Raw genomic sequence first — 25,421 nt, forward strand, 5'->3', positions numbered from 1 at the left:
AGGATTTGGATTTCTGTGGAGGTCAGGCATAGCACTGATGTTGAATACTTGCATGATTAACGCTTTCCCTGCCTCTGAAGCACTGCAGAAAGACCCAATAGATGTCATGCCAGTTCAGATGTCTATTAAAAGACTGGAACGTCCGGATTCCTGAGGTGGGCAGGAGCTGGTTGGGATGAATTCCCATGACTCAGCTGAAATTGGCAGTGCTGCTTTCTGTGAGCTGCGAATCTTGCCCAGGGAGTTCAGAGGCACCGCTCGGGTGGCTTTACTCAGCGGAGGAGGAGGACACCAGTCACAGCACAGTCACTGAGATCTTTTTCTTTCTATCATGGGCACCTGGAGGCTCGCTGCAGTTCTTGTGTCGTCTTCTCACGGAGTCAAACCGTCTTTAGAGTAATTCTGCAGTTTCTTCACTTCCATCAAAATATGAAGCCAAACCAAACAAAATTGCTGTGTCTCCACATGCAAATTTCCATGTGCTGCAAACGAGCTCTTTAACGCACGCCAGCTTCCCTTCCAATGCAAGGTGTACTTGTTTGCATTTGGCACTAGGTGACTGATGGGCAAATAAATGTAAAGCTCTGGCAGAGACCCGCAGGCTGTGTTTTCAGGCTGTTGGGGAACGTAGCCGTCTCGGCAGAAATGTCCTTATTAAGCTATAGATAGGATTGTCTGTCTAATGGCTGGGAGTTTCCCTGTGAGGAGGAGAAGGCGGCGGATGGGCATTGATGTTTCTGGAAAGAGGTATTGCAGGACAAGTAACTTCTGAATGTTTTGGCAAGCGAACAGGAGAGGGCCGGCTGGAATTTTAATGACTGGGAATAGAGTGTGCTCCAGAACCAGCCCAGATCTGCCGAGGATGGCTCTCATCGGGCATACAGCGTGTGCGAAACCTTCATGAATGGGGACCTCAGACCCCTTCTCCATGGGATTCCTCTCTTTGTGGGGGCAGGTTCCGCCTGCTCCCCTCTGAGCTGTTTGTGTGTTTTCTTGGGTTTTTTTTTTCTGCTTCACAGAAGTAAGAGAATTATCTGTAAGACTGGGTTAAGGACTTTTCTCAAAGTTACTTTCCTGAAGCACACAGGCCACCAGAGAGCATCAAGCTTGTTAGGAGAGCAGGAAGAGGCTGGTAAACCAGGAGGAGAGGATGGAAGACATTATTTGGTTGCAAGTGCATGGAAAGCAGTACAAAGATTGGCACTTCATACAGTAAGCAGAGTCAGAAATGAAGTCCTTCAATTTAATGACCTAGGCTTTGTGCCTGTGCAAATTTTCTAGTCGCAGAAGCAGCGAAGGCAAATACTATTATCAAAGGCACAGTGCTGTTCAGTAAATCAGCCAGGCTTCTTTGTGCTATCAGCAAATCTACAGATAAGAATTAAATCTCCTCAAAGCACATATCTGAAGCATAATGTAATAAGTTGTGTTGTTGGAGCAGCCTGAAAAGCAGTGGCAATTAGATGAAACATTCCTTGTTTTTAATGAGCACAGGCAAATCTCTGTACTTGGTCTGTTAAGGCTCAGAGGGAAGGGTTTTTCCTTATTAGGGCTCTCTGCTGTAGTTCAACAGAGAATTCAGGGAAATGTGAGCAGCTAACAGTATAAAGAGGGTAATTTTTGTAGGTAGCTTGCCACAGTCCCGCACACAGGGGTTTTCCTTTGTACTGCCCCTCTCCTGACAGGTGCTGGCTCCAAGGACAGTGTAGGGCAGCCTCCCCCAGGCTCTCTTCATCGGCATCCTCTTGCTTCACCTAGAGGGATACAGTGAGGCTCACATTATTGATGTTCTTTGGTACCTTATTGCAGGAGTTGGATCCTTATGAGAGCCTTCAAAAAAAAAAAAAAATTGGCAGGGGAGGGCCAAATTCCTTGTCAACAACAAGCAAAAAGGCAGATGTCCATGTGTGTGCCTGGGAATGTGTCCAGCCCTTCCCCTGCTGCCGTGTTTGTGCAGGGATGGGCACAGGTGTGCTGCTTGACTCCTGTATTTGCCAGGCTGGAGTTCCGCATGAGGGCTTGTTATCATATTCACCAGTGAATGATCTAAGTTATCTGAAAATTCAAGAGCCTGGAATAAGTTTGGGTGTAAATTCTTCATTAAAAATAGCGGAGCCTTTGGATGCTGGGTGATGTGAAGCCTCCAGGATGCTGCAACCCATCCAAAAGAGGAGATTTCAGTGTAAGCAAACTTCTGCAGCCCATGTCTGCACTGAGACTCTGGGGGACTTGTTATATTCATATTTGTCAGGGTTGTGTAGGTAGGTGTGTTTCCTACGGCTTCTTATTCAATGCCAGTCTGATTCATACTTTCAGCTACTCGTCATTTTTGCGATTAAATTCCTTAGTGGTGATAAGGTCTGGAGGAAAACAAAGATAATGAGACAAGGCTAGAATGTGCTTGTTGCAGACTTGCCCAGTTTATAGATATTTCCTAAAATGTTTCTTTTTCAGATTAGTTCTAAATGATCTTTTCCTTTTGCTTCCCAGATTGATAAATGCACAGGAAGGCAAAAATTAGTATTTCAAAGGGGAGTTAACAGTTTAAGGCTGTGACTGCTTTCTTGTTCTTGTACATACATGAGTTCTGATCTCGATCCCCCAGATCTGGATGTAATACAAGTAACACCACCACTATTTCCAATAATAATAAGTGCTACTTAGGTTTCATAGCCTGCCCCTCCTGATAACATCTGTAACTTGGAGTTAATCATCCACACAACACAGAAGTCAACAGATACATTTGAATTCCCTTCTGTCTATTTAAATCCCTTAAATTGCCCAAAGGTCAACCCGTGGATGAAAGCCACAAGATTTTTTTTTTTTTTTAAATTGGAAAGAAGCTAAAACGTTTGCCAGAACACCAGGTTGCAGATTGCACCATTTTAGTACAGCTGGGCCAAAGCGGGTGCTGACATCGCTGTGTTTGAGCGATCCTTAAGCCCCGTCTTTGCCTCCCCGCCTGCAGCCCTCGCTGCTCTCTGTCCTCCGTGGCCTGTGCTTGCAGCTGGCCCCGTGGATTACCAAGGTGACTCTGAGGACAGACATCCTTCCTCAGCTGATCATTTTACAGCATGAATTAGAGCAATCTGAGCATCCAACAGTCCCCAGATGGCTGTGGCAAACTGGGCTGCTTGTCACTTTGAAGCCTGGCACGTGAAACCTGTAGGTTTTTCCTTGCTTTCAGCCTTCTCCTGGCCCATGAAGTGGGGCTTGGGGCTCCTCAGGGCCACCAGCCTCTCCTGACCTTATGTGCATCCAAGGAACAGCAGCAGAAAAATAAAAAATACACATAGTCAGACTATTTGGGAACACATTAAAAAAGATACAAATTGAATTGGGATGTGATTCCTCCATGAAAGCACGTAGGGTGGGAAAAAAGATGATAAGATGATGTACTGTATTTAAATGCAGGAAGTTCTTATTTTTCCTTGAATCCAATTGTCTGTGAGCCAAATGCTGTCTGAGTCATGAGACCCAGGTTTCATGAGTATCAGCAGAAGTGTACCTCAGGGCAGGATCCCTTGTATAATTTGTTGAGCTTTGCAAAAGCAAAAATCATTCTTTTTGCCTAAGGAGGCACATGGGTAAAACCAAAAATTTTAATTTATATTAAGAGATGGCCTATGCTTTTGAATTTTTAATGGCATTTCCTAAATGGCAACATTCAGGAAAGGCGTTTAAATCCCAATACACACAACTCCAGTTAGCTAAACACATACCTAACTTGTTACTATCCCTGCAGCAAGCTGTCTTCCAGAAAAGTCAATCCTTAATAACGAGGTCTTGAAAAAAATTGCTGGATGTTTGCCCAGCAGCCGTGTTTGCCATCGCGGGGGGTTTGGACAGACTTGAGTTGAAGGCAGAAAATTAAAAAGAAGTCTAGAAAAAGAGGAGGAGTGAGTGACAGCTGAAGGGAGCTGGTGGGAAATGTGGGTTCAAGGGAAAGAGCTTCAACTGAAAGGAAGTGGTGAGGACATGGCCAGGTTCCTTGTAGCTCTTTCTCCATTCTTCCCAGCACCTGTGAGGTGTGTGGGTATTTCTCACTCCATTTTCCCCACCCATGATATTGGTTGGAGAGGAGGTGGCTTGTCCTGAAAGCAGGTTTTGTGCCAGAGGAGATTCAGCCTGGTGCTGGGCAGGTTGTTGTGAGGTTGGAAGATATTTTTGGAGAGAAAAAGCAGCTGTATCCTGAGTTAGAGCAAGGAGCATTGACCTCCTGTGATTTGTTCTTGGGATAGGTTGGAGGCTGAATGATGGGTTTGCATTTTTTTGTCTTTTGAAGTACAAAATTCAGAGACAAACTTACCAAAGCAGCATGTGGGGATTTCTGCTTACTTCCCACACTATGAAAAGGAAAGTTTCAAATTCCCAATTTTCTCAACCCCTTTGAAAGTTCAGCTCACGTAGATGTTGACCAAAATGTCAGAGGGGTTGTTTTTAAATAGGAGTAATAACAGTTGGGGGAGACTGACTCACTGGATGAAAGTCTCTTGTTTTTTCGAGCTCAAGGAAAAAATAAGTAATTTTTTAGTTGTACTCTGCGGCATTCCCTCATTAGCTTACCCCAGATTTTCATCAGTGAGATCAGGATTTGGACTGTGCACTTCCATGGTCATCAGCTATGTGACACACCATGTCAATAAACATGGTGGAGATGTTTTCTAGAGTAATATTCATCAGCTTAGAAGTTCCCTTAGCTAAAATACAGCCAGGATTGGTGTCCAGTATAACCAGCAACCCCAGCAGTAGATCATACCCATTTGCCCGGGACTGATGCTACATCCAATGTAGCCAAGGGGCATGTTCACAATATTGAATGAGTGTTATTTGTCCTCTGCCAGGCAGTGAGAGTCCCAGACATGCACTCTTTCTATGCTTACTCTGGCCAAATCTCGTCTCCAAGTTACATGACTCACTTCACATCCCACCACTCACAAAAGTCTCCCCTCATCACATTTCCCTGAACAGCTTTGCCTTTGGGAGTTTGGGGTTGAGCTGGGGGGGTTGTTCTGAGGGTTGTAAATGAGATATGTATGTGTCTACGTGTAGATCTGTATCTACCACATACCCAAGAACAGGAAACCTCTTGCCTGCTTTTTTTTTCCCCTCATCCTTCTTTGCTTTTGCTTATCCCAGGAAGCCTGCTCACTGCCAAAACACAAGAATAGTTTTTTGACACTTTGCCTTATGTTTTTGCTTCACCTGAAAGAGTCAGAACTGCATATGCCAAGATCCTGGTGAAAAAAGAAAGGTTTCTTGGGTTTGTTTCACCCAGTCATTTCCAAAAGGAAATAAACAGGCTAAATACATTCATAAAAATGCATGAAATGCACTGTGGGGATTGTTGAATGACAGTAACAGAGGGGCAGAAGTGTCAGGTTTTATACATGCTGGTGTCAGCAGACTCTCAAAAATTTTCCAAGTGGTGTTTGAAATTGTTGGGACCCACTAAACACTGACTTTTTGCTAGTGCATATTTAGCATTTCTTCTTCAAACGCCGATTTTTCTTTTCTAAAAACACATAGGAAAATGTTGGCCTGATTAAGAACAAGAATGAAAAAGAGAAAGAAAAATGTTCCTTACTTCTAAAATGAACTGAACTTTATCACTGGAAAAGGTTGTGAACCAGTTACTTAGTTTTGGGATGAAAATATCTTAAATAGCTCCAGTTAATTTCCTACACCTGTTAATTCGGCTTTCCCTTAAACTGACAGCTAATTCAAAAGTCAGGCTTTCCACCTGAGAATATTTTTATTTGTTTCTCTTCCAAGAAACTCCTAAGAATGAAAAGTTTTTTTTTAAAAAAAGAAAGTCCTACATTGGACAGCCTTTTGTGTATCAATAGTCTGACTTCTGCCCCTCGTGTTTTAAATTTTTTTCCCCCCCTTTGTGCTGGTCTTTAAGCATAAGAGCATCTGACAGGTGTTCCCACAGTATTCAGGCAGGGGTCTGAATTTACTCTGAATTCATAATTTGGGATCTACTATGAATTCAGTGTTTTCTCTTCTTGCTAGTGCTGCCTGTGTCCCCAAGCCTCTGGGGCATCTGCAGAGATCCCAGCCGACGTGCTAGTACTGAGATCAGCAGAATAAGGACTTATTTTTCTTATTCTGTCTGCAAATATTCACCCCGGATTAGAGCTGGTAAATAAGACAGAATGGAGAGGTTTAATGGAGAAATAAAGCAGGAGCCGCAGTTTATTGACCACCCTGAAAAAGATGAAGGCTTCCTGTGCTGGAGACCCAGCCAGGAGGTCCTTGGTGGCCAGCGCAGTGGCTGAGGAAAGCACACACATATCTGTTTTACTTTGAACGCCATGTCCAAGCCATCCCATGCCTGATTACTGCTTGTTGCCTGCGGTTGCATTTCTCCCTCGGTTTTGGCAGGGGCTGGAAAACAGGCATCTGACCCCCAGCCGCTGGCCAGCTGGGAGGCAGAGCCCTGGGGACCGTCCTGCCGTAGCGCTGCTGCTTCTTGCTTTGCTTTTCCCGGAGATGGTGGAGCCAAGTTCAGTCACACAGCCAGGTGTGATTTACGGCAGATTTTGTACAAGCTGAAGAAACAGAACTGAAGTAAAGAACTAAATAGGAAGCTGTTAAAATACCACTAAATTAAAGAGAAAATAACCACCTTATTCTTTCCTATATTTACATAAAGGATAACTTCTAATGCCTTCCCTTCTCACATCTCCTCCCAGGCTCTTTGTTGTGGGAATGCACTTATTTCCATTTCTTTCTCCACAAACACCAAAGTAGGCGCTCTTCATTTGATCTTTTCAATCTTGATATAATTTATTGCAGCGTCTCACTCAGCCTGCTCACGTGTACACTAGGCTCTAGCCCTCGTATTCCCAAATGCTCCAGTGACTCAAGATGGTCACAGCTGTGGAGTTTTTCACACTTTTTTTTTCTTTCACCCTCCAATTGCCTTTTCGAGTGCCTTTCTTGCTCCCCAGAGAGGTGGCAGTCAGTGTAGCATGGCACCAAAGCTGGTTCCCAGCATTTGAGGGAGATGACAAGCCCTTTTTGTGATGGCGTCTTCAGGGGATGAAATGTGCTAACGCAATGCAAATCACCCTTATGAAACAGCCAAATGTCTTGGGACTCTGTCCTAAAAATATTCCACAAACATGGCTCTGGTGCATTTCTTTCATTTCCTCTAGTCGGAGGCCAAATCATCTGAAAATATATCCGTTTTCTAGCTGTCCTGTGTTATGACACAGCTGGAGGTGGTTAAAATCTAGAGGGCAGTATCTGGCTTAAGCTGATGGGTCTTTGTGCGGCTTTGATTTATTATTCTAGAACAGCCTGTCCCCTCTTCCATCCTGTAGACAGTTTTGTTTTGTTTTAATGAGAAAATCAGAAAAACACTGAAATAGCTTTGCTTTTGTGTTCTCCATGTATAATGCAAAGTAGAGGTCTAGGCATGCAGATTCCCAGTTTTCTCCAAATCAAAGCGGTTTCCCCCAATTTATCACTCTGCAGGCAGGGATAGGTGGTGGGTCATTTCAGGGGAGCCTTTGGAGAAACTTTGTCTTCCTCAGCTTTGTAGAGCCCAGAAAGACAGCTTACAAAGGTGGTATTTGTCTTTCTCTAGGCCAAATTTATATTCTTACATTTTTAACCCGGAAGCCAGGTAATTAAAAGAATACATTTAAAGCCTGGATGGTTTTGGTAATACAAGGAAAGCTAACCATGGTACTGGTCCAGGCCCTTTGGTGTGGTCCACTGAGCCACTTCAGAGGGTAGAAAGAAAAAAAATAATTAAGCTAATTGTCTTGCTATTCAGTTTTTCTTTTCAAGTGTAAACTTCTTGTGGCTTTCCGCATTGTACAGTGCAAGTGTATCCTGCAGACGGGAAAGGGTGTCGGGTTTTGTGGAAGATCCTTCCCATCAGTATCCGAATTGCACTGTAGCTGCATCTTTTGTTTCTGAGTCACGTAACAAAGTTTTCTAGTTTGGAGCCAGTTTTTCTCTCAGTGAGGGTGGTGATGAAAATCATGGGATAAAGGAAAGCTACGGGGGCAATTTTTTGTAAAGGTCCATGCTGAAATTGTGATACACAAGGGTTAAAAGATGATTTAACTTTACCCTTAGTTTATTCTAAACCGCCATTGAAGAAAAGGCAGAGGAGAGGGAGATTTTAATGTAAACCATAATAATAAACTTTGCTGTAAAGTGGAGGAAGCAGGTCTCTTTAGACTGTGGCTCTGGTTCAAGTCAGAGATTACTTTCTAATTCCTGAATCTGTGCCCCCGGTGAAACGTCTGCTGGATGCCGGTTCCCTCTCCCGCAGCAGCTCCAGATGAACTAAAGCAAGCCCCGGCTGCCTCAGGAGATGCGAGTGGGTGTATGACTGGTTGTACTGCAGCCTTACGGGGCAAGGAAGGGAAATCTCTGGTTTTAAGCCATCCTGGCACCTGACTCAAAGTCCTCTGAGGTCAGCCGGGGTCCCTGGATCAGACCTTTGTAATAAGCAGCTGTTGTTTCCAGACAAAGCAAAAAAATCTGATTTTCTTTGGCTTTGAGGATTTGTTGTGTTTTTTTAAAGGAAGACGAGAACCTCAAAGGACATTTCTTTGTTTTCCCCTGAAGACTGTACTCTTGGCTGCAGATCATCTTTCCTGTACTCAGGCTCTTAAGTGCGTTTTCTCTCTCTCCCCCTGCCTCCCCTTTTTGCCGACAGAGGAGACTGGCTGCGTGTTGCCCTCTGCTATCCCAGGGAAGCCGTTTTCCAGGTGGTGGCAGATATCTACCAGCGACGGACAGGGACGGTGCACAGCGTAAAGCACTACCTTGCCGCCCCTTCCCGGGCCAGCGCTCTCAACGGGACCGGCCAGCGGCTCTTCTACTTCGACAGAGCATCGGGGTGAGCCCCACATTGTCCCCGAGGGTCCCTCAGGGAACGGGCAGCAAACCCTCGGGGTCTTTCTCTTGCCAGCCCCAGCACCTCCTTTCCCTTTCTCAGAGTTAAAATTTGGGCCCATCCATCTTGCATGGTCTTTGCACTGATTTCAGGTCAAAATGGACTTACAGGCTGGTGTACCTGGGTTAGGTCTGTTTCTGTATCACCAAGCAGCGATTTGCATTGCTATTAAGAAAATGCCTGATTTCTTGCCTGGACTTATCTCCTTTGAGGCATCCCCACTGCTCAGATTGCTGCAGGTGTGGGTGCAGTGTAAGTATTTGTCAGCATCTATTTTACCCCAAAGGGCCATGAAAAGGAGCCCTCTCGTGACTGTTGCAGCTCCAACACCGAGATAATTTGGGAAATTTCAACTTCTTCATATTCCCATAAAGACAGATTTCTAAGATCATCACATGCTAAAAATTATTTTTTGTAAAAAAAAAAAGGAAAGCACAATAATACATCTCTCATTTTGAAGGCATGAAGAGAGTCCTAGAGACCTTGCACCACCTTTGTAAGACTCTAGAACACCTTTGGTTAAAAAAACATATTACGAAACTGTGTTTCTCAGTCAGCTAAAACAGGGAGGAAAAAAGTGTTTTGTGGTCTAACCATGGGTCCCATGACACTTCACCTGACTAAGTAGCTGCTTCAGGAATCAATCCACAAGTGCCAGATTTGAAAATAAGATGGGATATATTTATTCATTCAACCATAACACATGAGCAATCGAATCCCGGAATGCCTTCCCTGTTAACCAGGCTCCTCGTTGATGGCCAGGTCTCTCTCATCATAGGAATTGTGAAATAACAATTTGCTAATTAATCCTCCTTTCCTTTCTTTTTTTTTTTTTTTTTTTTTGAGAAAAAATGTTGTCCAAATTCTGTAAACAGGTTGTTTACTACTAAATGGTGGGGAAAACGGTTACACATGTGGGTGTGTGGGGGAAGAGCCGTTAGCTGCTGAGGATTGATGGGTCTAACCTAACTTAATTCTGGCAGTATCAGTCTTTTGGTTCTCTGTTGAATTCAGCAGTGATTTTTTTAGCCTTCCAGAGTACAGAAGTTAGGGGATTGGCATTTTTTCTTTTCCTGTTGTTGTTTTTTAGATGTTATTTCATAGTAAGTGGGATGTTACCCCTTCTTTTTTTAACCCCACATGCTGGATCCTTGGGAAGGAACCAAGCTTACTCATTCTTTCTTCCAGACAAATAGAAACAAATATTTAGTTTTAAAAGAAATAGAATGAAAAATCCTTTTAAACCTCATGTATCTTTTTGATCCTGAAGCTGAACTGAGCTGTTTATATAATTTCCTCAGCCTGAATTGCAGAATGGACACGATTGAAAACATACTTAGAACAGCTAGCAAAAAAAAAAAACAAACGCCCAAAAAAAACCACTCTGAAAGCCAGAAGACCTGGCTGTCTTTGAGCGTTTGTTGTGCATGCCTGAGGCTAAGCTCTGCCTGTGAGCCAGGACCAAGCCATGCAGAGAGCCCAAGGGGAGATGCTGATGTTTCCAGGCAAGGCTGTCTCATTCTACACAGCAGCCTGAGCATCGCCACTGCTCTTTCTCTGGTGGGATGCCACAACACCTGGGGGCAACATGGGGTCCCTGGGGATGGAGGTGGTGTCTGCCCCATGCCATGCTTACCTGGTGAAGGCAGCTGGCTTGGGCATACGGGCTGCGAGTGCCGCAGGTCTCATCACACCAGGATGAGAAGGGAGCTTGACCTCCATCCTTGCAGAACCCATTTTTCAATGGCTGTGCCATATTGCATTGGTCTAAGACAGAGCTGGTTCATGATGTTGGGCACTGGGAGGGATAATGCAATTTTGCATGTGCAGACCTTGCCTCTAGGAACACGGTGGCTCTGATCCCACTGTTTGCCCTCATTTGTAGGTACCTCTTTGTTCACCTGCAAGCCCACGTAGCTCGGAAAGGACACAGTTACTGCTCTCAACAAGGCTGTGAACGTATTAAGATCACGGCACGTATGTACCCAGGGGACTCCTGGAGCTGTGACCCGAACCCCTTCCCACAGAGGCCACCATCTTCCCACCGTCCCGTGTCCCAACACCTGGCTGGGCCGTGCCGGGTGTGTGGAGCCCCACAGGTACCCCCCGCATGGAACAGCATCTCGGGTTCTGCAGTGTATGTGCAGCCATGGGAGGTCAATTAGTTTTCACAGTGTACAATGAAAAGGCATAGGGAATTCCCACTCATGAATCAGCCCAGTATCATGTAACCTGTGTAGAGGGAAGGGTTTTGCTCTGAATTTCTGCAGCTTTTTGTACTATGCTTCAAAGATAGTCTCAAAGAAATTGCTCACCTGGAAGCATGTGAATGCACATTTATGGCACCTTTTTTCCCCATTTCTTTCTCTTAAACAAGAAAAAAAAAAAGGAGTCTTGAGATGGCTCAGATTAGATTGGCTTTGAATTCCAAAGTGCGACATTGCTGCTGAATTTCACACTGGGAAATAATTCTGGTAAACAGAACAACTGGAAAATTAGAGCCAGGTTCTTTTCTCATTTACTGTAAATTCACCCCACTCTAAATACTCTAGAATTATTTCAGGCTCATACAAATCTGCACTTGAGTTTATAGCCAGGCAAAATCTATGAAATATATGAAATTCATATTCAAGTTTTAAACTTACTTAGTGGCAGAGTGACCATCAGAGGGCCCTTCCAACCAGCACTGCCACAATCCTTTGATTAGTGGTGCCTTAATAATAAGCACTTACTTGTGAACCAGGATCACAGTTTGAAAAAAGAATTCTGAAAAATTTGTGATGATATATATGAGCACTGGTGTAATTTTGTTGTTGAAAACCAGTTTTTAAGTTTCTGTCTCTGGTGTAATTGCAGCTTGTGATCACTAGCACGCCCTCTGTCAAGTATGTAAGGATCCAGATCCAGTCTCTCAGCAGGGCAGACATACAAAACCATTTGACATCTGCATTCATTAAGGTACGTTATGTTTTACCGCATTTGAGATGATGATTAAACAGGGGAAACTTTATCTCCAAGGAAAGTTACTGCAAAATCATGCTGAGCCTTGGCAGAAGGAAACGGGAAGTTCCCCTGGAAGAGGCGAGTGCATTGTTCTCCCTTACAATTAACTTCATTAAAGTCACTGGGAGTTCGTATTCTATTCAGATGAGGATTTGAGCCCTTAGGGGAAAAAAAGGCTTTTTATCACCTCAGAAGAAGAATTAACACTACCACTCTAATGTAGAGGAAGGGGTGGGGGCGGGGAAAGCACACCAGAAGTCATTGTTTACAAAGGATGTGGGGAAAAAAAACAAGTTTGTTTTTCTGATTTTCTCTGCTGGCATTGCAGTAAAAGATAAAAATAACTATATTTCACTACTGAAGGGGATTGGACATGCCTTATATGTCTGTCTAGATGGTGAAGGGTGGCTGAAATCATGCTTGCAAGGACACTGTCCAGGCATACATGCCTGTGTGCTACTGAATTATAATTAATGCTAACAAATGCCAAGTAAAGCTGGTACAGCATCCCTAAGGAGTCTGAGCAGCCAAGGTCTCTTGCCATGTGCACTGGCTGCATCATCAAAAATTTATCCGAACACCATTAGCAAGCAGGTGTTACTGGAGGCAGCATCCTCACATGCGGTGAAGTGCAGAGACCTGTGTGTGTGCCGCGCTCGTGGGACAGGAGTAGTATCCTCAGGGATGCTTTGGCTCTTCTAAAGCTTTAATGCAAAGTATTGTTTCTCAAAGGGAGTTTTATTTCTGACACATGTACTCCTAGCTGAAGTAAAGGCTGGACTAGGCAAATGATAAAGATTAACGTCTAAAGGAGGATTTTTACCCTACATCTTAAAAAGTGAGGAAAATCTGGAAATAAAGAAGTGAAGCAAAGGAGCCTCCACTATCAAAACTTCTTGTTTTGCTGAATGAAGTGCAAAAGTCAGAAATGTTTGAAATTTATAATCCAAGGACTGAGTGCCCTGCTACAGCTCCCATGGGGCGGTGAGAGCCCTCATGCTGGCTCCTCGGTGGGTCTGCAGCGTGTGCAGTGTGTGGGGTAGAACACACAGCAGTACTGGTTCTTTTGCCAGCGACTCACATTTAGGTTGCTTTGCAGTGGTGGTTGCTCTCTGCTCTGTGTGCATCCAGACTTTGACACACTTCCCAGGCTTAGGAGTGTAGACAGCCAGGAGCAGGCAGAAGATTCAGTCTGTCTTTGCTCCTCCTCACTCCCCTCTGCCTACCCGTGGTGGGGACATTCATGTTTTCCTTACCCTTGACCCCCTATTGCATTCAGCATCCTCCAACATCTTGCAGAAGCCACTTTTTAACACTTGGCTCCCTCATTCAGTCTGTCCCTATATTCCCTGGAGGCACACACGTGTCTCACATTGATGGGATGTATCTGAGCTCCCTGGTGCCTTGGGCTTTGGACGACCATGTGAATTACAGTGGCATGTTGTGTATCCTGGGCTCAGCTTTCTGACTGCCTGACCTTGGTACGTTGTTGCTCTCCTTGGCAGAGATTGTGTCCTCCCAGGCTGGGAGGACACATCCCCCAGGATTCTGGAGAGATGCACCAGTGCCAGGCACCTCAGAAACCCTTTGCCTTTCTCAAAGCAAAGCTGGTGGAGCATCCTGAGAGGTGTAACCTGAGGAAGGAGCCCTTGCTGTAGAAAAGGAGAGGAGTAGGAGCCACTTGTGCTACAACTTCTTTGAGGCACTGGGACAGCCCTCCCAAGAAGGAATTTTTTATTTTTTTTTTTTATATTTCCAGGCAAAACAAGAAAAGTCCATGTGTCGCCTCTGTTCCCCCATCTGCTGTCTCAGCACCTCTCCCTTGCTCCATGGTCAAATCTGCTTTGCCAAGAGACAGTAATTTCCCTCACATGGAAAGAAACTGCATTATGACTGAACTAAGCATTTTACTCCCAGGATTCTTGGCTTCCCAAATGTATCTTCCTAACACACAAAAGATGCCGATGACCTCATTTCTCTTGGGTTTGTACCCCATTGAGAACTAAGGGTTTCGCTTCCTTCTGACACTGACCATCTATCAGGGATGTCACTTCGTCTGTCCTAATTATATATTTAAAATTACCCTTGATATTTTCCTTGCTTGTAACTCCCTTATATGGAGAAGCAGGATGAGAGGCTGCAGCTTCCCAGCCTGCCTCCATAAAACCTACCTCTGTTTTTTGTTGCAGATAAATGACACAGTTTTCCTGTTCAATAGCCGTGGGATATTCTTCGTGGTGCTAGATGCGTGTTCAGGAGCAGTCGTGAGTAGGCGGCACTTTGACACAGTCACTGGTGAAAACACTGCCAGTGCAATAACTGATTATGTTCAAACATTTATAAAAGAGAGGTAAGCAAACTGCTGAAAGCCCAGTTCATGTAGCAACCCGTGGCTGATAGACAAAGAAAGGAAAAAATTACCTGCTTTCATAACCAAACCCGTGCTCTGAAGAAATCTGGCACAGATTAAATATGTACAAGTCCCAAATATCACCCAGATAATAAGAGAAGCAATGTATCTCTCCCAGGATTGCACAGATTAGAGCAGACAGAAACAGGTTTTCTGGAAAACTGGCAGTTCCTTCTAAGTTAACCATTCATTTTCCAGCATGGAGTAGATAAGGTCCTGGCAATGACATCTGCAGTCCTTGCCACCCATCCCGGTGTCCAGCATTTTCCTGGCAGCTGATGATTCACTTTTCCATTTCTGAAACGAGTTGGCTTCTGTTTACTCTTACTGATTGTTTTTGCCTCTTGTGACAGATGAAAATCATAGGTGTGCCAGATTTTCCAATAGGACTTTTCTTGGGCGAGCCAATGAATAGACCTGCCTGCCTGCGGGCTCTGTTACCTTGCATGTGTCCTGGCACTGGTCTGCATCATCTCTGTTTGTGTCTGTCCCACATTCCTTGTGGTTTTATGTGTCGCCGCATAAACATGGAACAACAGAGATTTATAGATAAATTCTTGGCTGCTGGTAGAAGCAGGCCAAATAACCAGAAAATAGACTTTCTGAGCAGTTCATGAGCAAAGATTTGAACACTCCTGAGCTATTATGTCTGTATTTATGCCCCTGAGTATGTACATGTATAAAACGTGCATGAAGAGACATATATCCATATGATGCCTGTACGTTTGGTTTGGTTTTCTGGTACGATGTGTATTTTGCAAGTCTAGGCATTCAGCTAAATGCAACCAATTGTGCAACCTGTAGTTCATTGTGGGTACAATTAACTGGGGGCTGAAAGCACATCTGGACAGACCAAAGGCAGACTGAGGCTTGACTGAAAATCAGACCCAGGACATAGATAGTTTCAGAGGCTCAGGACTGCACAGCAACTGAATTTCTTCTGCAGCTGAGTGTCCCTCTCCTGTAAGAGATTCACTTGCAAATAGTCATTTGTGCTTGTTTTGATTCCATGTGAAGCACAGGTTTAATTTAGGAACACTTAAGCAGAGGCTTAAACTTAGGAAAGCTTACGTGCGATTGAAATCAAAGGGATTTAAGCATGTTCTTAAAGTTAAGAAAGCTCTTAAGTACTTTTCTGAATTGGAGCTTAAAGGTCTTGCAGATTCTTAATGAAAGAAATATTTTGCAATCATGCAGTAATTACTGTCTTTCTTTTCAGATCACTTGTTCTCATCTGCTCTAGAGATATTGCAGAGGTGGTGGGGAGCTCTGAAATGTCTGTTTTTACCAGGGTAGGTTCAGCAAAGCCCATTATCTTCCATAAGGAAGGTAAATGTATTTATTCTTCCATGGTTTTTTGCTTAAGAATTACTGGTGTGTTTCTCTACCAAAAACGTATCCTTGTATAGCGCTTATCAACATATTTCCTACCACAATATGCCAGTGTAACCTAGTAAAAACCTCTTGGCTTAGGGATGGTGAGAAGCAGGGGAGTTATTTTGGGGCTTTGACCCTATTTCACCAATGAGAAACTGCAAGCTGCAAATTTATCATCGTAAAGGGAGCTTGTTTTTCTAACAACAACAACAAAAAAGAATAATTTGATAAAGATTCCAACTCTGAAATTCAATTGCTTTGCAAGGAAAAACAATCATAAACTGAAAGGTTGATGAAAAAGAAAATAGGCTGAAGTGAAATAGGAGATATTTAATTATTTTTTTTATGGAAGGAAGGTGAAATCACCAGTTTTGGAAAGTTCTTGTTACAGCTTTGCTTTGGATTGTTGCAAGAAATCCATTGGTATCATTGGTCCAGGAAATCCATGCTGGGTTTCCTACTAGAAAACTAGGAGCTACTGAGCCCAGGTTTGGATGAATAATTTGGGTGATAAAGAAATCAGGAAAACAACTGGCCATCTCAATTCAGATTTCATTTGCAATCTCTCAAGCAGAGATCAGATGGAGAACTGGCTGTAGTTCCAGCTTCATTCTTTTCTTGAGGGCTTGGGGATTTTTTTTCCCTACTGCTTTACTGAAATTTATATCAGTTTCTGGTTCAAGTTTCAAAGCTCATTGCTATGACTGTTCCAGGGGAGGACAGCATAGTTTTTACAGCAGAGACAGTGATTTCACTTCAGTGCCTGTTTGATTCCTGAGAAGCTGCTTTTAAAAGCAAAAATTTGAGGTTTCCTTTTTTTGTTTGTGTCCTGAACTTCATTGCTTCATTCTTTCATCCAAGCCTTGAATACTTTTGAAAGGAATTTTTTGATTAAAAAAGCAATCTTTTTTTGTTTGTTTTGTCAAACTTTGTTCCCTGAACCACCTGTGCCCCTTGCTTGGGCACAGCACTTCCAGGTCGTTTTGGGAGCTCGGTTCAGCCTCCAGCCCTGACTGCTCCTGGGGTGCAAAAAGCAGCAAGTCCTGCGGACATGCTGGTTGGTGGCCATCTCCTTGCCCTGACACCTCAGTGGGATCCTGGTGTCCGGTGGCAGGACTAAGCCGCTGCTGGCCGATCATGGGCCGCCTCTGTTTTGCTTTTCCTAAGGGCAAGGGTGTTGACCCACGTGTCTGCCCTGATTTCCAGCCGGGGTAATTAAGTTCTGCTTCATGAGCCTTCTCCCGCTGACTCAGGTATGTGCAGTATTTGACTTCACAGCTCCAAAAGTGATCATATGCAGGACTGGTCTGCGCTGCCTTTCAGGGCAGGCTGGAGCATTTCTCCCAAGTGTCTACTGCTTCTGCCAGGGATAATGCAAAAAAAACCCCTATCCCTTTGACCCCAGTCAGAGGAGGGTTTCGGGTCTTGTTGCCTGGTTTTGCAAAACCATATTTAAATTAGAAGTGTTTACACGAAGAGTCTCGATCCAACCAGCTGCAAATAGCCTTGGGAGTCTTTGCAATGAAAAGCATAATATAAACACAAGACATTATTATTAAATTGGAAGAATACATAATACCTTTGTACTTTGTGACAGCAGAGGACCAGAGCAGAGTCGACATGGGGAATAGTTTAGGCATAACAGGAAGAAACTGATGTAAACTAATAAAAGAAGGATTGAAAGTGCCTAACCATTTTCATGTAGTCAAATATGAAAAAGTACCAGTCTTACTTACAAATAAAGAGTAAAACAATATTCCTGCTAACTGCCATCTGGGAGCCTATCTTAGCTTATTGAAATACTTGCAGATCTGTGATGCAGTGAGGTTGCAGCAAGGCTCATTCCCTCTTTTTTCACCCTTTTTCTCTCCTAAATATTCTGTTATTTTAATCCAAAGAAAAATAGAAGGGCTAAGAAGTTTCCGTGATGTGTGGAGGGAGTCTGTGCTGTGCTGCTACTAAGTACACCGACTTATCCAGAGGGTCATTCTCTTTGTGTCTGTTTTTCAGGGAGTTTTGCCATGCTTGGCTATAAAGGACAAGCCAAACCCTCCTGGATTAAAGTCCTTAATCACGCTGGTTATCAGAAAGCCGCTTCTCTACAGCATTATGTTCCCTTGAAGCTGAAAGAATATCAATGTCCAGCTAATGCCGATGAGTCGCTAAAATTCGCTTTTTCTCAGAACCACTCGGAGCGCTTCTCTCCAGAGCCTGTGGCACCCCAGGATTAACATCCCTGGGGTAACACCAGCCAGGCAAAGCCCGCCGCTGTCACCAAAACCTGCTCTTGTTTCTACAGGATTGTTCCAAACCGATGGTGTTCACTTGTATATTTTATAACTAATAAATATATTCTCATCTTACCCACCGTGGTAGAGCTTTATTTTTCAAGCGGTGCCTCACAGGGCAGGATAGAAAAAGTTTGTGGGCTGCCCTTCCCAAGGAGAAGTGTTTCACAATGTCCATGATTTGGTATCAAAAGGTAAGTTTCAAAGGCAAAGACTTGCTCTCTGGTGTCACAGGGACTGGAAATGACATTTGGTGTGGAAACTTTAACAACATCCAGGGAAACAGACGAACTTCAGCGGAGGTGGGAACTCTCCCTTCAGTGCTGTTGTCCCTCCATTCATGTCTGCTTTTAAAAACCTAAGTGTCCACCTGCTGTGGCATCTTAAGTGAACTCAGTAAACCTGCTTGGTAAGCATGTAGTGATCTTATGATAGTATCTTCTAATCGAACTGAATATACAGGGTGTAACATGGAGTTATAAATGTGTTTCTGTCTGTAGCTAATGACTGGTGAAATGATGTTTGTCCAACTGATGTGAACATTTAATTAAAGACCTACAGGAATAAAACCCGTGATAAAGTATGTGCTGCCTAGGGTAAAGTCTTGTGTTCCTTTCAGACAATGCTCGTATTGACTTTCTGCTCCCATTGAGGACTGAAATACTGCCAGTATTAGTGAATAATTCTCTTTGATTTTTTGCTTATGTTGCTGCTTTTTGAAGTAAAGACTGAAATGGAGCTTTGTATGCAAACTGAGAAACAACTGATGACCTCACTGACTACAGTTTAAGTACAAACTTGCCCCAAAATGACGACAGACTCATTTTGGTTTGAACATGATGTTACTTGGTGACAGCAGGGAAGGGAAGGGCAATTTCAGGCTACCCGTGTCTTTGTCACACAGATTACTCAAACAGGTAGGTGAAGGCTTTGTTACTAATGTCCCGTTGTTTCTTTGAAATTCTCAGAAATGGCCAAACAAGTTGCTACAGAGAAAGGTTAGTGTTTTGTTGGCCAGACTTTGGCTCCCTGGTGAGTTAGTCGCTTTGGCATCCGTGCACCGGCCAGCTGATGTCGTGCCTCTGAGCAGGGCCTGAACTCCTCGGCTGGGACTCTTGCCTCCATCAGATACCACCTGGTGGTGCTTGGACATGGGGTGGGAGGACATGTGAGAGGACATCTGAAAGGTTTACAGGCAAAGGAGGAGACCATGGCTCCATCCCCACACCAGGTAGGAGAGGCGTGAGTTGGGTTTGGCCAGGGGAGAGGTCCTGGCTTGCTAGAAAGTGTGAAGAAATCACTGATGCTGCTCAGCAAAGGTAAGCTAAAGAGTGATGCACAGGACATCATGGGCCTGAGCTGGCCCCTGCGGGGACCAATGGAGACTGATGTCCTAGGTGGAGATGAGAAATGGTACGAGAGCCTGAGCAGCTGGGACTGACCCTCCAAGGAGCTCCCTGAAGTCCTTTTGAACTCCTATTAGTACCTAATTGTTATTATTTCTGAGGCTGTGCAGGGCAAGAAAAGCAAGATGTTTTTGGCTTGTGAGCGTTAAGCCCGACATTGGAACAAGCACTTACAGAGCAAGCTTTTAGCTTCTTGGAGATTTATTTGATAATCTGTGACAGGTCCAGACCCTGGATCCCAATAAAACTTTGCAGAGCTCTAACCCCAGGCTGAGACTAAACAACTGGCAAAGGAAGAGCCTAGCGAAGGAAGGAAGGAGAGGAATGTGCCTAAACCTCTGAAAAATCTCTATTTCTCCTCCCGCCCCAGAAGGAGAGCAAATGGCAAATGTCCTGGAGAGGAAGGCATGGAGCCGTGGCAAGCCAGATGCAAACAGTAAAGTACCACAAAAGCAAAAAGAAAAATATTTACATCCTGATGCAACTATTTGGGTAGTTAAAAGCCACAGTTTCAAGAGGATTCAGGATGCTGTGATCCTCTTCAGCCACTGCACAACTTTCCTTACCTTGGGAGGGGAAAAAAGGCTTCAAAACCAGGGACGCTCTGCAGAGGGTACAGCTCCTCCACGGACCCCTGGGGACATTCAAGACGATGTTTTCAAAGGCTACCGCTAACTTGGCATGCACCACAGGTCTGTGTGTGTGAAGCTGCGGGGGTAAGTGTCGCGTGGGCGTTGTGTTTGTGGGAAGCTGTAGTACTCCTCCCTGGGGATTTCCTGAGCAGGAGGATCTCCACCTGCATGCTGGAGGCCACACGGACCGTCCACGTGGACCTGCATTTCATCCAGGCATGTTCCGTACATCTAATGCATTCAGGACGTACGGCTGTCCTGGTTACTCCCTAGAGCATTTCTGCAGTGGGAACACAGTAGCTCTGGCACTCCCTGGAAGCATTAGCTTGGCTATGCACCGAGTTGCTGTCAGCAGGCACAGCAAAACCAGTGCACCCTCAACCTCCGAAAAGGGGGTTCAGCTTCCCACCACTTCGGTGCTTTGAAAACTTCATGCAGTGGATGAGGGTTTAATTCAGTGAAATGCAGAGCACTTCAAAAGCATGTGAAACTGGGACTCAGGCAGCCTCGGATGGGTGGAGTGATGTGCAAATGATTTTGTTTTAGCTGAGCCAAAAATTGCTTCCTTTCCTTTTCAAGGTCCGTAAGCCTCTACAAAAAAAAATGTTAAATCTGAAAAAAAAAGCATAGCTTTAAAATAACTTTTTTCCCCTTTTATTTCTGTCTCAAAATACTTTGCCAATATTGCAACAAATTTGAAAACACTTTAGTTTCCTTTAATTTATTAATTGTAAAAATTTCCTCTAACTCCTGCTCCTCTGTTTTTATGAACATCGTGAATCAAGGAATTTGCAGTGATGTTTATATACAGAATATCTGAGCAGAACCCTCTTCCTTGTAGGGAAAGATATTAGATAAATTTATAAGAAATGAAAGTTTGTTGGGTAAAAAGTCAGAGGGCTGCTTTTGACTCCAGTACTGATTTCATTGAGAAGTAAAGGCTGTCCCTGAGATTTATCCTCCTCTACTTGCCAGTAAAAAAGAGCCGTTAATGGCTGGGTGGCAAGCACAAGATCAAGCTGAAGAGCAGGGGAAGCTACGCTGCTGTCATACGCTGGGACTGGGAAAGCATTTTCATTAACCATCCCTAGAAGTGCATTTGTTTATTTGTAAGGCCGTCTGAAGGCTTTAGCTGTGCTTGTGGCTGGGTGCGCAAAGGCTCCCCCTGCACAGGAACGTCACTGCAGCAAGAGCTGGCATGTCCTCGGGTCAGAGAGGCAAATGTGCTCCTCAAATCCATCTTCCCAGCCGGGGCTAAAATGTAAAATTCCCCAAGTGGGGCGAGAGGACAGTCAGTGCCATGCAATGTCAGCAAGAATGTAGCAGAGGCGCTAATTAAACAGCTCCTCCCTCTCCCAGGGATCAACTTCCAAATCGATGTTGGCTTCTTTGCATATGAATGAAGAAATATGCAGCAAGGCTTCAGTCCTAGCCATAAAACCAGTGAAACCTCAGCCTTAGTTCTGGCAGTGGAAGGGTCCGGGTTTGGGTACCTGCAAGACGAGAGTGCATCACAACCCTGGCATGGACCCAGCAGGGTCTCCCAGAGATCTTGCCTTGCAGAGAGAGTCCCTGGGGAACACAGATTTACTCACAGGTTGTCTCAAGTGAAAATGGGTGTCTGCTGAGAGTTCACTCTCCACCAGACTAAGAAGTGTCTTTTCCATGTAAGATTTTCCTGCTCTTCTCTGGGGATGGCTCTGCATCCTTGCTTTGCCCCCATGTAGGTCTGTGGTCTCACTTGCTGGGCAGTAGCAGTAGGAGTAGCCGTCAGGTTTCTTGCTCCTGTTTGACATCTTTTTCAAGGGAGATCAGGCAGCTGCTGCTTTTCTCCCATCCTTGCCGTGTTTGTAACAGATGGGTCAATGGTCCTGTTAAGCCCTGCTTGACATACCAGAAAGGACCCTCATCTTCAGCAGATGCTGAAGGTACATCCTCCACAGTGTGTCACGCTGGTCATAAAAAGCATTTCAAGGTACCAAATATCATGAGTTAATTGTTTTAAAATTTTGATGCTGGGCTTGGGTAGTTGGCCCAGAGTCCTGCAAGGTGGCAAGTCGAGGTCAGAGCCTGGTGTGACTGTTCTGGAGAGATCTACTCTTCCCTCCCCGGGATTCAGGGTGTCTGTGTGACCCCACCATGATGTCTGTGATGATCCTGTGTCCTCAGAGCATTTCTTTGCTGTTTTGGTCTTGGGATTGTCTGCCCTGTGTTTCCTCCAGTGTTAAAACTGCAGGGAGGGCAGTGGACGGGGATTCCTGTCCATGCAGTGCGCTTTCTAGTACAGTACCGCTGCTGACACCTGCGGTAGCAGCCAGCTGAGCACTAATGGCTTCCTGCATCTACTTTTAGCATTGTCTGCTGCTATTGTTCACTTTTTGGAAAGATCCAGCAGCTGGGAATCATTTCAGAAAGCCTGCCTTGCCAGATCCACGGATATGAGTCCCCCTTGCTATCGCCAGGCAGCTTTTAATGGCTGGATGAAAAAGCTTTTCTCACCCAAGAGAGGAATCACAGATGGTATTTGAGAAACGTTGGAGATGATAGACTTAGGAAGACACTCGTATGGCCCTTGCGCTCTCAGAGTGCCCAAATCTGCAGGGAGATTTGTTGACATTGCTGGTTACATCAGGGCTGAACTCAGCCAAGTGGCGCCGGTTCAAGTGAGATGTGGTGTATTCCTCTATCCCCACGTGGCTGAGCCCTGAGCTAATGACATGGCTGGCTGGCAGGAGATAACTGCTCCCGAGTCCTCTCCAGCAGGAGACAGTAATGAAAAGAGTCAGTATCTCTTCGTCATCTTATCAGAAAAATCAAACATGTCACTGTTTGTGTCTAATATTTGGGAAAGATGCTTAATTGAGAGCCTTTGAAGGAAAATCCCTGAGATTATCCTCCGAGCAGCATTTTTCCAGCAGTTAGTCAGAGCTGAATCAGAGGAGTCGGATCCTCTTGGCCCTCTCAGCTCTCAGCCTTTCCAGCCCAAGTGCCAGTTAATACTAACACTGCAATGAACTCGGGCTTGCTGCGAGCTGAACCAAACACCCTACCTCAGCCACAAAATAAGCAGGATATTCTTTGGACTGTGGCAGGTCAGACACTACAAAAACATTGGAGCCTGGCACACAGCTGACGCCTCCAAAAATGACCTGACTTTCCAGTGTCTGATTGCTTGTTTTGATCTCTGCTGATGAAGATGGACGTAATCAGGGACGCAGGGGATTATATCCCCGGGGATATAATAGCAGAAGCCATTTTGCACAGCCTGACGGTAAGTACCGTGCAGTTCTTGGCTTTAAAGAAAGCAAAGACTGTGAAATTTCTTGCGTTATTTTCCTCCCAGTTTGCTCCAGGTTACTGTCAGAAATAAGGTCATGAGCAGGAGGGAGCAGAAATACTCCTCTGAGTTTTTAATGGGCCAGAACAAAGACATTTCTTTGCTACCTATGAAGCAACAGGAAAGCAAACGTCTGCTATCACAGTCAAAAACTCAGTCTCTTCTTGTTACTTCTTTGAACTCTTGTATCATCTGACTGTATTTTATGACCAGTACCTTACCAGTTGGAATCCGGCTTTATCCAACACTAACATACAGCTGTGTCCACACTATCAGAACCGCTGTTTATCTGTAATGACCATCCTGAGGTATTACCACTTGTTTAGTTTTTCCTCTACCGTTAAAGCAGAATCTAGTGATGGGGTTTGCAGATTAGACTGTGGAATAATCGCTAATAAATCTTGACGTTTTAATGGTGACTGCTGCACTTTGGGCATACCTTTAATAATGTTCATTTACAAGAGCCCTGGCCAATCAAATGTTGATGGTTGATGTTGTTAAAATGTCAGGCACGTGCAGCCTGGTTCTGGCACAAATTCCATGGCGACGGTATTGCTCTCTGATAATGTATAACATTCGAAGTTATAGCATTACTAAGTGCATTCCTCTCTTCTGCTGTTCTGTAACAGCATTTCAGCACCTGATAGACTGTACCCAGCCCTGAGTCTATGCTGTTTCCAGAGCTCACGGCTGTCAAATACACTATACCAAAACAAGCAAACATTTTCCTGCTGGAATGTTTCCTGACAAATCTGGTTCTAATGCTATTTTTAATACAATCATTGGATTACATGAGGTTTGAACAGATCATTGCATCTTGAGCTATATCACCTTTATGAACAGTACAGATATGTGTTTTGCATACATACACTGTTAAATTTGCTCCAGACTAAAATCCTGGTTTCTTGCATATCTTTTTCTCATGTTTTTTGTTTGGTTTATATTAACAAGTGACATGAAAAATAAAATGTGGGTTTTGTCCTAAAGAAATTGGGGCACACTGGAGATTTTTCAGTTGCTTTTTTTTTTGGCGTCTAACTAAGCAGTGCGATGCATACGTTTACCCTATTTCATCATTGTGATATGACATGACAGCTACAAATAAATTTCTTCGATATTCCTCAGATACTGGCTTACATAATAAAACCTAATGGCTCCAAGGACTACATGTGAATTTTAAACAGTGCCTTATGAATACAGAGTATTGACACCTATCGAAGTGGGTGTCCCTACCTCAGTGTGAATATGCGTGTCAATAAATGGTCACAAGCACCAGGCAGAGCTACAGAATCAATCACTGCAGAGAATCACATTAATTCTAACTTTGACTTTCATGACACTGCTTGTTTGTTTTTCCTGGGGGTTGGCTACTGAGGAAACGAAAACAACCTTAGGTAGACTGGTTTCAAAAGCAGCTTTTGGTTTTGCAAGAAAATTCTGGGCTGGCACATTAAATAGACAATGTTTTCTTGGATCTGAAATCTAAGAAACTGCGTGCTTCAGATTGGAAGTGTGAGTACGGTTTATCTTGGGGGTGCACAAAACACCATTGCTGGAAATGTGTGGGTAGTACGAGGAGAGAGAGGTGCCATTGAAAGGTTACTTCATGAAAATTTGTCACTCTGCAAACGCCTTCTCTGTTGTGTTTCATTACTTTTTTGCACATGTGAACATTCAGCTCTAGAGAGTCTTGACACTGGATGTGTTTATACTGCATTCCTAAGGCGTTTTTGGTTACATCTGGTGGTTGCTTTCTAAGTGTCTATTTGGATTCCCAAGTGGGTTTATCCTAAACCAAACAAAGGGTGAGGAGCTACCCTTGGTCTCTTGCTCTGTTCGGGTTGGTGTCAAAGCAGCGTGAAGGTATTCTCAGCCATGGAGCTGAATGGGAGTGGATGTGGGTTGCCATAAAGCTGGATATAACCTTTTTTGTGCAGTGAGTGGTTTTTGCACGAACTGGAAAAAAAGAAAAAAAAATGACATCTGCTTGATATTCTTTCTTCACAGGTGTCCATCTAGAGAATTAAAAATCCTGAAGA

General features: G+C 44.3%; 1 protein-coding gene across 1 annotated transcript in view; it reads left to right on the forward strand.

Moving 5' to 3' along the window:
* Window positions 1-18,081, forward strand: part of LOC141469841 (cell surface hyaluronidase CEMIP2-like) — a 57,646-nt gene extending 39,565 nt beyond the window's left edge. The window contains exons 20-25 of the mRNA XM_074155589.1: window positions 8,690-8,872; window positions 10,815-11,028; window positions 11,786-11,887; window positions 14,122-14,282; window positions 15,562-15,671; window positions 17,730-18,081. Coding sequence (XP_074011690.1) covers window positions 8,690-8,872; window positions 10,815-11,028; window positions 11,786-11,887; window positions 14,122-14,282; window positions 15,562-15,671; window positions 17,730-17,950 — 991 coding nt within the window. The 3' untranslated portion in view covers window positions 17,951-18,081. The remainder of the gene's footprint in view (window positions 1-8,689; window positions 8,873-10,814; window positions 11,029-11,785; window positions 11,888-14,121; window positions 14,283-15,561; window positions 15,672-17,729) is intronic.
* The last annotated feature ends 7,340 nt before the right edge of the window (window positions 18,082-25,421 follow it).

Source organism: Numenius arquata, chromosome 11, assembly GCF_964106895.1.
Source record: "Numenius arquata chromosome 11, bNumArq3.hap1.1, whole genome shotgun sequence".
Classification (NCBI taxonomy): Eukaryota; Metazoa; Chordata; class Aves; order Charadriiformes; family Scolopacidae; genus Numenius; species Numenius arquata.